Here is a 13377-nt window from a genome sequence, read left to right on the forward strand (position 1 = left end):
TTCAAACCGAATTCTCTGTTCACAAGAACGAAAGAAAGCTACGGTACCATAGCATAAATCCCAAGCACCCGATGAAGCTACCCAACAAAGATCACGATACTAGAAAATGATAATCACCCACGCAAACATACATCGACAGATGTTTCTAAGCTGGATTACTTTTCCGCTGGAAGACTCATCACGTCCTTTCACCAATGATCCAAAGAAGACATTTCTCCGGGAGAAATTTATTCACGGGACAACGCAGTTGCTCGAGAGACCTCGCAGCCGTATCGATTTACATATTCCGATCAGTAATCACCCTTTCTTATCACGACCGATCGAGACCAGCAACGTGGTCCGCAACAGGGTCCTCCGCGCCGGAAGCATCAGCAACAACGAGCCAGCAGCGGCCGGGCACGGAATAACCGTTGCCGATCGCGTGAATGAGAATGACGCTGAGGGTGGCGCAGGGGTAGACTGCGTGATGGGAGAATGCGAAACGAGAGGGTTGAAATCCCTCCTGGCTGGCGCGGGGTCGGGAGGGCGAGCGGAGGCATCAGCCCCCGTAGAGTCGGTCGCGGCGCAAGGTATAAAATCAGACGGCGGATACCTGGAGGTATTCAGTGCAGGTTAGATCTCCGTGGCATCGCTTCATCGAATTTCGATCCCCAAGCCCGGCCCCCGGACCGCCATGAGACATACAAATCACCTATTTGTATTCCTGGCGATCGCAATATTTTCCACTTCTCTCAGCCGTAAGTGTACGCCGCCGATCGATCCGCTTTACCGGCCGATCCCCGTGTGCGTTGCCATATTTTTCACCGTTTCGCGGTTCGTTGCACGAGAAAGCTCCCGCCTGCTATCCACATTCCGCTATTTTCCTTTTAGTTCCGCGCGCTTTTCTTTACCACGGCGAACCCCGCCGCTCGCGTTACCGGTTTTAACTGAAACTTTCCAGTATTTGCTCCGCGACGCACACACGGTGTGTCATCTTTTCTCTTACCCGCGGTTTGCTTTTGTCAATCCCGTTGACTGGGCTCTTTCTTTTCTGGAACAATGTTGCCCTCGTCGTGTCTAGCTCGCGATAAGTTTTCGAGGTTGTTGTATGTAGATCGATGATCGATTGTAAGCTTGTAACGAAGGGATACCGTTTGCTTTGTTCTTTATTCGCTTGTTTCTCTGCAGCTTCTCTCCTCTTGTTTGATTCGGTTGCCTCTTCTTCGGTGGTCAATCGATTGTTCGGTGTGTTACTTTGGACCCGCGTGAAATTGGGGGTCGTGACGGATCGCAAGTTCTGATCGCGGGTTAATCCTTCGATCTTCCAGAGGCGGAAAAGCTGAAGTCGAATGTCAGACGGACCTCGGGCCTGGTCCCGTACCCCAGGATCGGTCGGAACTCCGAGATGGTCGGATTCTCGAGATCCGATCGCGCAGCCGGATTGTTGCATTTCCCGAGGGTCGGTCGATCCGATCCGGCAACTTCGAATGTTAATTTCAACTGGTACCGTGATCCGGAGAACGACGCGGATCTGCAGTTTTATAACGTGCGCGACTTGAAGCTGGATGCCGGCCTTGATCAGGATTACGAAGGTGAAGCATCGTTGCCCTGATCCCCTGCCGTTATTCCCCTTGAATTTCGGGCGGTAGCGGAAGAAAATCGGACGAAGAAATCCGGGATGTAAGAAGGAATCGTAGGGAGGTATAAAGCCGGGGAATGAAGATGAATTAGAGTTCGCGAAACAGAGATTCCGTACGTAGACGTGAACCGTGGCTCGGCGAAGGTAAAATCGGGATGTAAAAGTAAATCCCATTCCGGGAACGGGAAATTCGGCGATCTCGGGAGAAAATGAAACGCTGTTCGAGAGACGTACATTTAGAATGTGGAAACGAACTACAATTTGGGGATGGGGTTAATTGGCAAAGTCGGCTCTAATTTCAGAAGCAAGGGTACTTAACGTAGAGGAACTTCGTAATTTAGTTAAAGCTAGTTTGCTGTCTAAAGATAAATTTCTAATTTGACAAGTGACGATCGTTAACGCGCGGCAGAATCGTAATTTAATGAAAACAAGTTCGGTGTCTAAAGATGAACGGCAGTTTGCGAATCATGCATTCCTAACGAAAGGGAAATTAGCTATCTTAACGATACTCAGTTCGGGATCCAAAGATAAGTTATAATTTAAGATTCGTAATCTAAGGAAGAATAGCAGCTCGACGAGCACTAGTTCTATACCCAAAGGTCAATTATAATTCGAGAAGTGTTCCCGAATATAACGCGATGATGAAATACAGTTTGCGGGCGAGGTGGTCTGAGTCAATAATATTGTGCCAGGATTCACCGGAAGATCGAGGAACAAGAACGCGAGGGACCAATGGATCATGCCGGAGCGTCCGCACGCGGACCATCGACCAATGCAGAAGATCGATGAGCCGAGGCCGCTGTTCGCCGGCTTGCAAGGTACGGAGGACGCGCGGCCGCGGATCGGGAGCCGGAAATTTTTGATAGAATTGTAAATGCGTTCGTCGAATTTGAAGGATCGTTCGCGTCGCGATAGTCAGGCCGTTTGATAAATTTCACAGACCAGGCACTCGCGTAGCCGCTAATGTATCCTCTGTCAGGAATCCCGATCATTTATCTGTTCGCCTCTAGCGGGCGGCGTTATTTTTTCCGCTGCTCGTCGCCCAAGTATTTTTTTACTTTATTTCCCTCCTTTTTCGAGTGCGCGCGCGTGTAAAGGGCGCGGGGCAGGGTCCCTGTGAAAATCTATCCCGTTGATACGTGATCCGGGAGCAGAAGTGCGGACGTGTATCGCGAATGTTCTGTTGATGCGACCCAGGCCGATCCAAATGCCAATTTAATTTTTCGCCTCGCGCCGCTCGTATTTTTTGCCTCCCACCCGGCGTACCCGAGATCGTTATACAGCGTCAAATGGATACGATGTGGCTGGTTATAAATAATTCCGCAATTATCCGGGGGTGGCCTGAAATTCATCGAATACGTAGAATTATGCGGTCCGTGGAATGAGAAAGAAATCAATCGAGCGTTATAGACGTTGAATGATTCGGGGCATGTTTAGATCTCCGGAGTCAGCTGAATTCTCGATTCGTCATCCTTTTCTGTAATCACGGTTGTAGTTTATCGTTAATAATGTAGGAAGAAAGATCCTTTAGTTACCGTAAATGTGTATCTTCTTCGAAGAATAATAGTAACGGAGATCTAATATTTTACTTCACGCAAAGGAATTTATCTTAATATTACGTGCGAAGAGGTTGTATTGTAGTATTTTTCTTTATCGAGAAAATTACTTTTCAAGGAAGATGTCAGAAGTAAACGGTTCTGCGTCAAAGCGACGGCAGAATTTAATGTAAAATTCATTCTACTAAGAAAATCCAGAAACTACGATGTTGCACTGACCGTCGTCCATGTTTGCAGCTTTCCGACCGATCGTTGCAGGTCCCCGGAACAGCCAGCTGGCCTTGAACGATTACACACCGAGACTGGGACGAGAAACTGAATTTTAACGAGCTTTTCGCCAGCGAGACTACCGAGTTCACGCGGTGCGAGACTTCGTCGGCCGGACGGTCCTCGTCAATTCGCACCAGCTACGAACAATGTTAACCTTTGTACAGAAAGCGGCAAATAGATTCTCTGTGCACAAATATCCACGATAAACGACGGTCTACGTTTATTTCCCGCGACCGTGCGGAGACGTTTCCGCTGACGCGGGAGAAGCGGTAATAAAAGGCCGAGGAATTACGTTTACTTTTCTGTATGGCGTACCCTGGGTCTGATCCGCCAATCCTATTCCCCTTCCGGCCATTCGGCTCGGAATTCTCTCTGCGAATGCATCCGCCAATTGATATCCAGTCACCGAAATTCTCGATCGTTCTCCTCCGAATTGAAAAACGGACAACGATCGCAGCCGCGCGATAAAGGATCGACGGAAACGTCGAACGAGTCACGGTTCCCGGGAATTTCGTTTCCCTTGTAAAACGAATACACTTTCGATGATCATCCGCTGCGGCGTTTTCATACTTGCGGTTCGAAGAACGGAATTCCTTGCTTTGGAATTGATAAATTAATATTTATCGTCGTGTCGCATAAATTGGGATGCTATAATCGTCGATTTAACAATGAATTCTTAGGACGATGTATCGATTAAAATTTATTTGAAAAGTATTCGTTGAGTATCAAGTTTCGAGTATTTCGGTTAAAGTATTCTGGTTCTGTTCTATGTTCCATTTTCGAGCCGACGATCGAGGAAAGCGGAACGATCGGGTGTGAACGATGGAATAAATCGCAACCAATAACGCCATGTGTGTAAAATTCAATCGTTTTATTAATTGACAAAGTGTTCATAATGAATACCGGCGCGACGGGACGCGCCGGCCACGCTATAATACGTGTACTGCGATAACAAATATGTACACACGTAGAGTACGGTAACAAACTAGTGATACAGTTCGAGAATGAGTAGGGAGATAACCGGTAACATTACTTCGTCCTTCCTTCCTTCTTTTCCTCCGTTACGACCCGAGGGGTAGCCCCCCGGGGATTATTTTTATGTACAAATCACCTCGGCTCCGTGGATATTGGCAACTAGAAGAGACTTAGATCTAGGGTGACACACGCGCTCCATCGTACACACATTTTCTGCAGGCAGCCATTGTACGCCGACCAAGCATGCAAGCCAGACAAGCGAACAGACGAACGGGGTCCTGTTCCGCGAAACTGCGCGTTCTTCGGCCTTCACGTGCGGCCATCTTGAAACTGAACCATTGCACGATCTGATTAACACGTCGTACAGTTCGATACGATTTCCATTGAAAAAAAAAGAGGAACGATACCTATGCAGCCTTACGCATCAGGCACATCAGAAACAGTGCCCATGAAAAGAGGATCGACGAGAAGGTTCAAAGGGAGAAAAGAGAATTGGAAAATAAAGACGTTCTGTATTTGCAACCAGTCGTGAATCACATGTTCCGTAAGAAAGAAAAGGGATACAGGATCGCCTAGAGGCGTCGCGAGCCTCGATGCAAGCGGGCCCTGTGTCTGTGCGCCTTAACGCTTGCCAGACGCGTTGAACAACGTTTATTGGACCTCGTATATATGAATATATTTTGACACGTAACTGGGAAGACACGTTGTGTTTCGAACGGAATAATGGACACTTGTTCAAGGAGAGAGTAGGGCCGTGGCCGCTTCAGCGAGCAACCGGCCCAACGATCGGCAACGATCTCTCATCGCGGGCTAGCCCGTCGGACCCGATCGTAAATAGAACGTGCAGTTTCGAAATTCGATGTCTTACATAATCGATTAGGATGGACAGACATAACTGGAGTGGATTCGATCAAATACTCTGTATACTACTTTCGTTAACCTGCCGGACGTCTTTAATATAAGCACGAGAGATACAAACTTTCTAGGTCCCTGTATGCAGACAACCATACTCAATGTACGCTTGCGGATTGGAATCTGGGATTGGTTTAAAAACGTGAGCCATTCGCTTACCAAGCGATTCTAACGAATATACCCGAATCGAACTGCAATCAACGAACCTAATCTCCGAACCCAACGTCTAACGTGCCGTTCGCGTGACGGACTCACCGGTTGTACACCGGTCAAACGATAGAAAACGGAACCACGGAAGATCGTCTCACAGGCCGACCTGGTAGGCCCATGGCTCACCGTATAAAATACAGACGCGGGTGGTTACTGTCGGCAACGAACGTAACGAAGTGAATTCTCAAGGAGTACGCGGCTGATTGGAACGTGGTAGGGTTGAAAGCGACGGATACGAGTCCCGCGAACAAAGGTATACCGACTATTTGCTCGAAAGCCGGTTCGTGTGTGTCGGTCTGGCGTGTCCTTACAGAGATACGAACTCGTGCGGCGGTTGGATGATCCGCGGCGGCGGTGGCGGCGATAACCGCAGGTCGACGTCGGTCAACGAGAACGCGGAGCTGCCGTTCGCCGTGACACGGGGCCCCATATTGTCGTAAGGCGAGCAGAGGTCGGTCGAGCGCAGCGCTCGCCGCGGTAGCGTCGCGAAGCTCGAGACACTGGACGCGGCGGCTACAGCTGCGCTCGACTTGTTCACCACGCCGCCGTGCACGGGCAGATCGAGCAAGTCCGGGTAGCAGCGCTCGGACGAGTCCTGCGGCACGGACACGGAAATGAAAATGTTCCCGAAGATCCCAGCCGGGAGGACACCGTTCGTGAACTCTGGCGGCGGCGGCGGGAACATGGCGGCGCACGGGACCGACCTCATCGCGTTCACGGAGCTAGTAGTCACTTCTGGTCGCAGTCTCTCGATGGTGACCGTAGCCGCGCTCATGGGGTCGCAGATCGATCCCCTTTCCGCTAGTTCCAGGTCACCGGAGCTGTAGGCCTCCACTATGCTGCCGTGGCCGCTGCCCTGCTCGTTGCTATTGCCAGGCGTGGTCGTGGTCACGGACAGGTCCAACAGTTTCTTCTCTTGGTCGCCGAAGCTCGTGCTGCCTTGCAGCTTGACTTTCTCGCGAGCACTCTGCCGACGAGATCCCCCGCACACGCACAGGGCCAACAGCACCGCCGAGATAGAGGCACAAAGCGCGGCCGCCCCGCCACCCGCTAAACTGACCCACAGCAGCCAATTGTCGCTCTGGGACAACGTGGGGGCAGTGTACACCCGCGGGATAGCTACACTAACCGTGCCCCTGGCCAAGCCCGCGATATTCTTAGCGAAACATGCGTACTCCCCAGCGTCTCCGTCGCTCGCGTTGTACACTGTTAGGTTGCTCCATCTGTCAGTGATCTTGCCGACCGTGGTTCCCCGGTCGCTGTAGGCCGAACCGACGTCGGACGTCGCGTACGCTACGTAAGTCCCCGTGTAGGTCTGCTCGGTTAGCCTGGTGGCGTTCACTGGTCCTCCGTTCAGCTGCCACCAGACCTCTGGCTCCGGATCACCCGTAGCTAGACAGGCTAGGCTAAGGTTGCCGTTCACTTCCTCCTGTATGCTGTTCGCCAGAACGATCACCACCGGCTCACAAGCGAACTCGGTTGGCTTCACGTCCTCCCACTTGCGACCTTCCAGCCGCGACGGCGCTGAACACACTTGAGGCACGGAGTACAGTTTGTTGGGAACATTGGAGATCAGCCAGCTCCGGAAGTCGCGGAGCCTGCAGTCGCAGCTCCACCGGTTCCCGTCCATGGTCAGCGTTTTCAAGCTAGGCAGGTTCGAGATCACCGGCGCGTCTATGTATTCCAGCTCGTTCTGATCGAGCCGGAGGGACTCTAGACCCTTCAAGTGTATAAACGCCTCGCCGTGGATCTCCGACAGTGAACACCTCTGCAGCTCCAGGGTGCGCAGATGCTGCAAAACCGGGAACTGGTGGCTCCTAAGGCTGCTCAGCGGGTTCCCGCTTAGAATTAGGATCCTCAGTCTTTCGTTGCCAAGGAAGGTGCCCGGCTCGAGGCTCCTCACGTGGTTGTCGGACAGATCGATCTCGACCAGGATCGTCATGTTCCGGAACGAGTCCGCGTGGATGTGATGGATGCCGGCGTTCCGCAGAAACACCTTCTGCAGGTTCAGCAGACCGGACCGTTTGAAGATTTCCGACTGGAGCGCCGGTATCTTGTTGCCGGACAGGTCCAGCACCTGCATGTCGGGATCCAGGGAAGCCGGCAGCGAGGTCAATCCCGCGTCGTGGCACAACGCTGATTTCTTGCCGGACGTCCATTTGCAACGGCACACCGCCGGGCAGTCGGTCCAGTCCGGGAACGCGGCGGCTCGTGACAGCAACGCGAACGTGCCCAGCAAGAAGAACAGGGCGAGCAGTATGTGCCCCTGCAAAGGGTGATGCTTTGTCCCTAACATGCCACAGTCTGTTTCTCTTCTCCTCGCCGATTAGAAGTCTGCAACAGTGAGATACTTTGTGAGAAATCGCTTCAAGAGTACTGTCACGACTAAGATTGAACTCTCGAGTATCCTTTTCTTTATTCTCAACGCTCCGGAGGAACTCCTCGATTACTCCTCGAACAGTTTCGAGGATGAGGTTTCGAAAGCAGACGTCTTTTTCATCGTTTCTCTCGCTCGCTGATAAGTCTTCGTCAGACATACGCAACAGTTGATCTTGAACATCGAAGAGGGAAATGGAATTCCGTAACAATTTCATTTAGAATACCTCGCTTTCGAAACTATGCGAACTGCATTCGAAACGTTCCCCGTATCGTCAAGAGTAAAAGGTACATTCGATTATTTAGAGAGAAGGCGGGGGAAGTTTGAAAAATGTTGAACGTCTCACTTTCATATGGATTAATAGTCTCAAGGGAAGCGAGTAAATTTCAAGGAAATTCCGATGCCCCGTAAAGGTCCGCAATCTAACGCTAAGTGAAGAAAAATCTCGCGCCCCTCACGCGAATTAATTAATAAACGAGCTTCTTCGCTTCCCCGTGAACTATCCGACGAAGAAGAAGGGAACCGAGCAGCGCGCGCGCGCGCGCGCGCCGCGAGTATTAAAATAATCAACAACCCCTTGGCAGCGTGCGCGCGAGCCGCGGCGGATGATTAAACGCAACGATTCCGCGTGAAACGTTTCGGAACCTTCTGTATCGTTGGCCGGGGCCGCTCACTCATTTAGCCCATTTGCGTTAGCATGTAAAATTACGCCTGATAATTTCCGGATTAACGCGAGCGTCCGCGACATAAGCGGCGCTACTTAACGCGGCATTGTGCGCTGTTGATTACGTGACGCGTGCTCCCGTCGATTTCCATTCCTCCGTGGCAATGATCATTTAAAAAACAAATGCGAGCAACACCCGGCGACGAGGTGTTGTTTGTTTCCCAGCGATCCGATTGACGCGCGCGACCCACTCGTCTCGAATTCGATCCAGATTTCCCCGTTTGTCCGGCACCGTCCCGCGTCCAACGGCCGACGCGTGTATTGTCTCTCGCGCGGAATCGGGGTAATCCGAGAGAAATTATGAAAATTACCACGACGAAAACGTCGCCACCGAGGGAAACGGGGGCAACGACGAGGTGAACGTAACAATTTTTCTAATTAGTTACCGCGTTGAATATTGCGCGAAACGATTCGCGAGCCGGCCGTGCGCGTTCTGTCGCTGACAGGTGAATAAAACAGAATGTAAGAGACGGTTTCTACTACGAGACGTGAAAGCTCTGTGCACACTTTTCAGGAAACGCGGCGGGAGGGGCGGGCGGGAGGAGGGATAGAGTAAAGGGGACTTTATTTCGTGCGTTTTATTAGCGGTTAAACAGAAGCAAGAGGAGGTATTTTTGTTGGCTGCCGCGCGCCGCTTCAACTTTATCACAGATGAATTATTAAAGAGGACGACGGAGATAGCGGATTTTTTTATTTGATCCGAAAGATTCCTTTTTTTCCCGCCGGTGAAACGACTTGTCGAACGACCCGGTGGAAACCATTTTGTCGGAGGAGCGAGGTACCTTAACGTCGGGTATAAATGTTTGCCGGGGTTAAATAGGGGGGAGATGAAAGGATGAAACGTGCCTCCTAGCCGGTGAGGGGTATCGAATGCATCGAGCGACTAGCAACGATTTGTTTACGCCATGTCACGCATATTAATATTACAATTGAAATGGAAATACGGGGAAACGTCCGGCGGAGGCTGAACACGAAGCTCCGGGGTCTCGATATTCCGCGTACTCGCCGAGCCGATGGGCACAAAAGCGAGTTAAATCGAAAACAAAGGCACGGATGCATTATCGATGGAATCCCGTGCTTCCCGACGCTGGGAGTGGAATCGGGAACGGTGAAACGGGAAGTCGAGTCCCTCTGTTCGTGAAATTAGTTGTTCGTTTCGTGAATATTTCGTGTGCCACGGCGACATTACATTTTCTTCGCGGTGAAACGGACCGGTGTTCCGTTGTTTAACAAACAATGAGAGGAACCTCGGCGTCGCCGGTGAAAGACGCGAGGCGGATCTCCAAGACGAAATTACGGACAAAAGCCCGGCGCTCTCGAGTCCGTACGAAAATTGATGCTTTTTCATTCGAGTTCACGTGATACCCGAGCCGGGAAAGTTTCTCAACTTTCACTGCAGCCGGAAGTTCCGGAATCACTTTGACGATTGAAGATTAATTAGACCGACCGTCCCGTTTCCCTGTCTCGCGCGAACGAACGTGTGGTTATTTATAGGTTACGTCTTTTTGATCGGGGAATAATCGAACTCGGATATTTCTGGGGCACACGTGCCGTTGAACGGGAACGCGCTGGCGTGTCTGTTCATGATTCTCCGTTACCACTTAATGGAATTAGTAATGCGCGCGTATCGAACTTTCGGAATCCATTCGCCCAGAAATCAACTTCAAACGGGCCAAGTTTATTCTATCTTTTCTATTTTGCATAGAGTTACAGGCTATCCCGTGCAACATTGAATAATTATTCAAACCGCTCACGCACCGGTTCCCATGAAATATACATGAAAACTAGTTCACCGGAAAAGTGTTTAACACGTGCTTTTTTAAAATCAATGCTGCACACCTCCTAGATATTACGGTTGATAAACAACGCTTGGAATAATCACGGAAAGCATCGTAAATATTTACAAAACCGGGAACAATAGAAAATACATCCAATAATCATCGTTGCACAGTGGGAAACAATAAAATACTCGATTCGGTGAAAACTTCACGAGACAAACATCAAGAATATCCAAAAACAGAAATTCCAAAAAAGTCTCGAGTACTATTTATTTCCCTCGCGCTCTCTAGTTTCCAGCGACATTTCGAAAAATATATTTCCACCCATCGACATCGAGGGCTGTTTGCGCCGATCGGTCGAGTAACGGAACGGAAAGCAGAGAGAGAGAGAGAGAGAGAGAAAGAGAGAGAAACGCGTCGAATATTTCGGCGAGCACGCGACATCGAAACGAATTCCGTCGAAATCACTGTTGCGCTCCGGTGTCGGTTGAGTACCGTGTTTAATGCGCCGCGATTCCGAACCCCCGGGGACGCGATTCCCGAAGCCCCGCTCATTCTTACTTGATCGTCTCGTTTGGCCACCACTAAGCATGCCGTCTGCGTGTCTGAATGGGGCCGTCATGCTTGCGTGGACGCTTCCATTGTTTCTCAGGGGCTTTCATTTCGCCGACCGGCTCTCCTTCAGGCATCACGGGCCTATTGTCGACGGGTTCTTAGATTTCATTCTGATTAAGCGCGGCGTACGGTGTTCACGGTGCGCGGGCTGGCCTACTTCTCCGATTGCGTCTCGCCGGCTCTCTAATCTGCAACAAACAAAGAACAACAATCCCTCGATTATGTAACCTCTTTTCCTTCGTTTTTTCCTTATCCCATTTTTCCCTTTGTCCCGGCCTCTATCGCGATCGTTCCCTTCTCCGCTCCCCCCTGTCCGCGAATCAAATCCTAGCATCAACGCGCCGGTGTGACCAAACAAACGATGCTCGAACGCGTTTTCGAGTCGATTACGGCACGGCGCAGAGCGTCGACGTTGTTTTCCTGTTCCGCGCGTCGCGGCGCGGCGCGTCGCGTCGCGACGTGACGCGACGTGGAAAGCCCCGCTCTGCTATCGGGCAACGAACGCGGAATTTCAGAGCCCCTCCAGGACGCGCCGAGCCCCGTGTGTCTCGTAGGCCACGAGCGCTTCCGGCCGCCTACCAGGGCATATTAATTGCTGACTCGGCTAATGGTATGCCCGCGTAATGCGCCACGAAATTTATATCGATCATAAATTAGTCGTAAACTCGGCCCGGTCGAGAGGGGCCGCCGAACCGAACTGAACCGATAATTTTCAATCCTCGCCGCGACCTCCCAGACGCAGCCCGCCCGCGGAATAGACACACCGAGCAGCGCACCGATTCAATTCTCCACACCGTGTACATAGACAGAGACGTCCCTCTCGAGTTTCTCTCGAGCGAGAAAATATTAGGCTCACCGGTGTCCCGTGTTGCGCCACTTCAGCCTGCTGCCGTGAGAAAATCCGTGTGCGTGAACCCAGCGTAGCCAATCACGGCGTCGCTGGGTCTCCTTGAAAGATTGAACAGCGGACAGCGGAGACCCGCACCGTGTTTCACTCGCGAACCATAGGTCCCTTCGCCTCGTCGTCGTTCCACCCTCCCTCTTCCCCCCTATCGCCGCTTCCTCCAGCTTCTCCTCGTCCGGTCTACCTTTTCTTCATTCACGGAACGGTTAGACTCGTCGAGCGGTGGGCACTCGGTGTCACCGTCGAGTCCCCGTCAGCCTGGCCGCCGCGAACACGGAAGCCTCTGGAGGATGCTAAACCCCCGGCGTACCACCGTACGCGGACACAGACCGCACGCACTTGTCAGCTTCTCGCCTCTCCTCTCCACGCGTAGAGTATCGCGACGTGTGTTCGCCCGTTCTCACGAGAGGACACCCCCCACCTGTGCCGACGCCGCCGCGGGGTCGTCGACTGGCATCGACGGAGTTACGTTTTCCTATTATCCTCTTCGCAGCCTCGATCAATCAATCTCCTCCGTTCGCTCTGGCCGCGTTTCGCTTGCTCGCCACCTCGTTCTGCCTCCTCGCTGCTCCGCCTCGCCATCCGATCACTCAGCTCCTCGGCGACGAGCAACGGGACATGGACGACACGGGACGTCCGCGGCGAGACGCTGCTCGCGAGAACGCTGGATGCTGCGGCCGCGCCGCTCCATCGAACATTTTCATCCCCAGAGCGCCGTGCTCCCGCCGGCGCCAGATCCACGGTGTATACGCGCACGCATACACGCACGATCACGGTGCACGATCCTCTTCTCCCCAGGTGGAACCGGGGGACTCTCCGATCGGACGGATCCTCTTCGATCACCGATTTCAGGGTATCCGATCAGCAGCCCGTCCAACACACGCCACACACGAGAAACCTGCAGATTTGCCGCAGAGGCCACCGACACGATGCCTCCGTGTCCCCGTGTCTGTTCCTCTCGCTTCCCCCTCCGCCGGTCAACGACAACTCCCCTCCCGCCCCTGCGCCCGCTCGCTCGCTCTATTCCTCGATCTCCTCCCTTCTCTCGGCGACCTTTCGCTCGCTGTCCCTTTCCGACTCCCTTGCCGCATAGACGACCGTCCGCGGGCAGCACCGTCGAATTCTGGTTCAATGAAATCCATTCCAACCCCTCGACACCCTTCAGAACCTCCCCTCCTCGGTTTTTCCATCGCCGAGACGTCCGCCATAACCTTTCGACTACGCTCTATGCCCTTTCCTCGTCGTCCTCGTCGTCGTCGTTCCGATCACGGTTGAATCCTTTAGCTACCGCTGACTGGAGCTGCTTTAGAGGGTTTGCAAGGGATTTCCTTCGTTCAGGAGAACACGTTGGCGTGTCGCTTGGTCAGAGGGCTGAGGGTTGCAGGACATAACCTAGGAAGGTGACGCGCTGCGAATTAATTGAAGAGTGCCGAAGGAG

The 13377-nt window shown here is 52.2% G+C and overlaps 3 protein-coding genes across 4 annotated transcripts in view; 2 read left to right on the forward strand and 1 right to left on the reverse strand.

The window, feature by feature from the left end:
* Positions 1 to 13377, forward strand: part of LOC116432686 (uncharacterized) — a 240693-nt gene that overhangs the window by 198260 nt on the left and 29056 nt on the right. The gene's annotated exons all lie outside the window — the stretch shown is intronic.
* On the forward strand, positions 605 to 3651 carry LOC116432685 (CAPA peptides). Of its 2 annotated transcripts, none has more exons than XM_031989904.2 (4): positions 605 to 737; positions 1308 to 1571; positions 2311 to 2436; positions 3412 to 3651. In XM_031989904.2, exons 1-4 carry the CDS (start codon positions 674 to 676, stop codon positions 3498 to 3500), a joined length of 543 nt encoding a protein of 180 aa, XP_031845764.1. In that variant the 5' UTR covers positions 605 to 673; the 3' UTR covers positions 3501 to 3651. The 2 variants fall into 2 exon arrangements, with proteins under 2 accessions (XP_031845764.1, XP_031845766.1); XM_031989906.2 differs by having other exon boundaries at positions 3433 to 3651.
* Positions 4236 to 13049, reverse strand: LOC116432677 (uncharacterized). The gene is made up of 3 exons (XM_031989886.2): positions 11892 to 13049; positions 10982 to 11223; positions 4236 to 7875 (listed from the first exon to the last, which is right to left on the reverse strand). The coding sequence occupies exon 3, from the start codon at positions 7835 to 7837 to the stop codon at positions 5849 to 5851; it is 1989 nt and encodes a 662-aa protein (XP_031845746.1). The 5' UTR covers positions 7838 to 7875; positions 10982 to 11223; positions 11892 to 13049; the 3' UTR covers positions 4236 to 5848.

The sequence above is a fragment of the Nomia melanderi genome, chromosome 1, assembly GCF_051020985.1.
Source record: "Nomia melanderi isolate GNS246 chromosome 1, iyNomMela1, whole genome shotgun sequence".
Lineage (NCBI taxonomy): Eukaryota > Metazoa > Arthropoda > Insecta > Hymenoptera > Halictidae > Nomia > Nomia melanderi.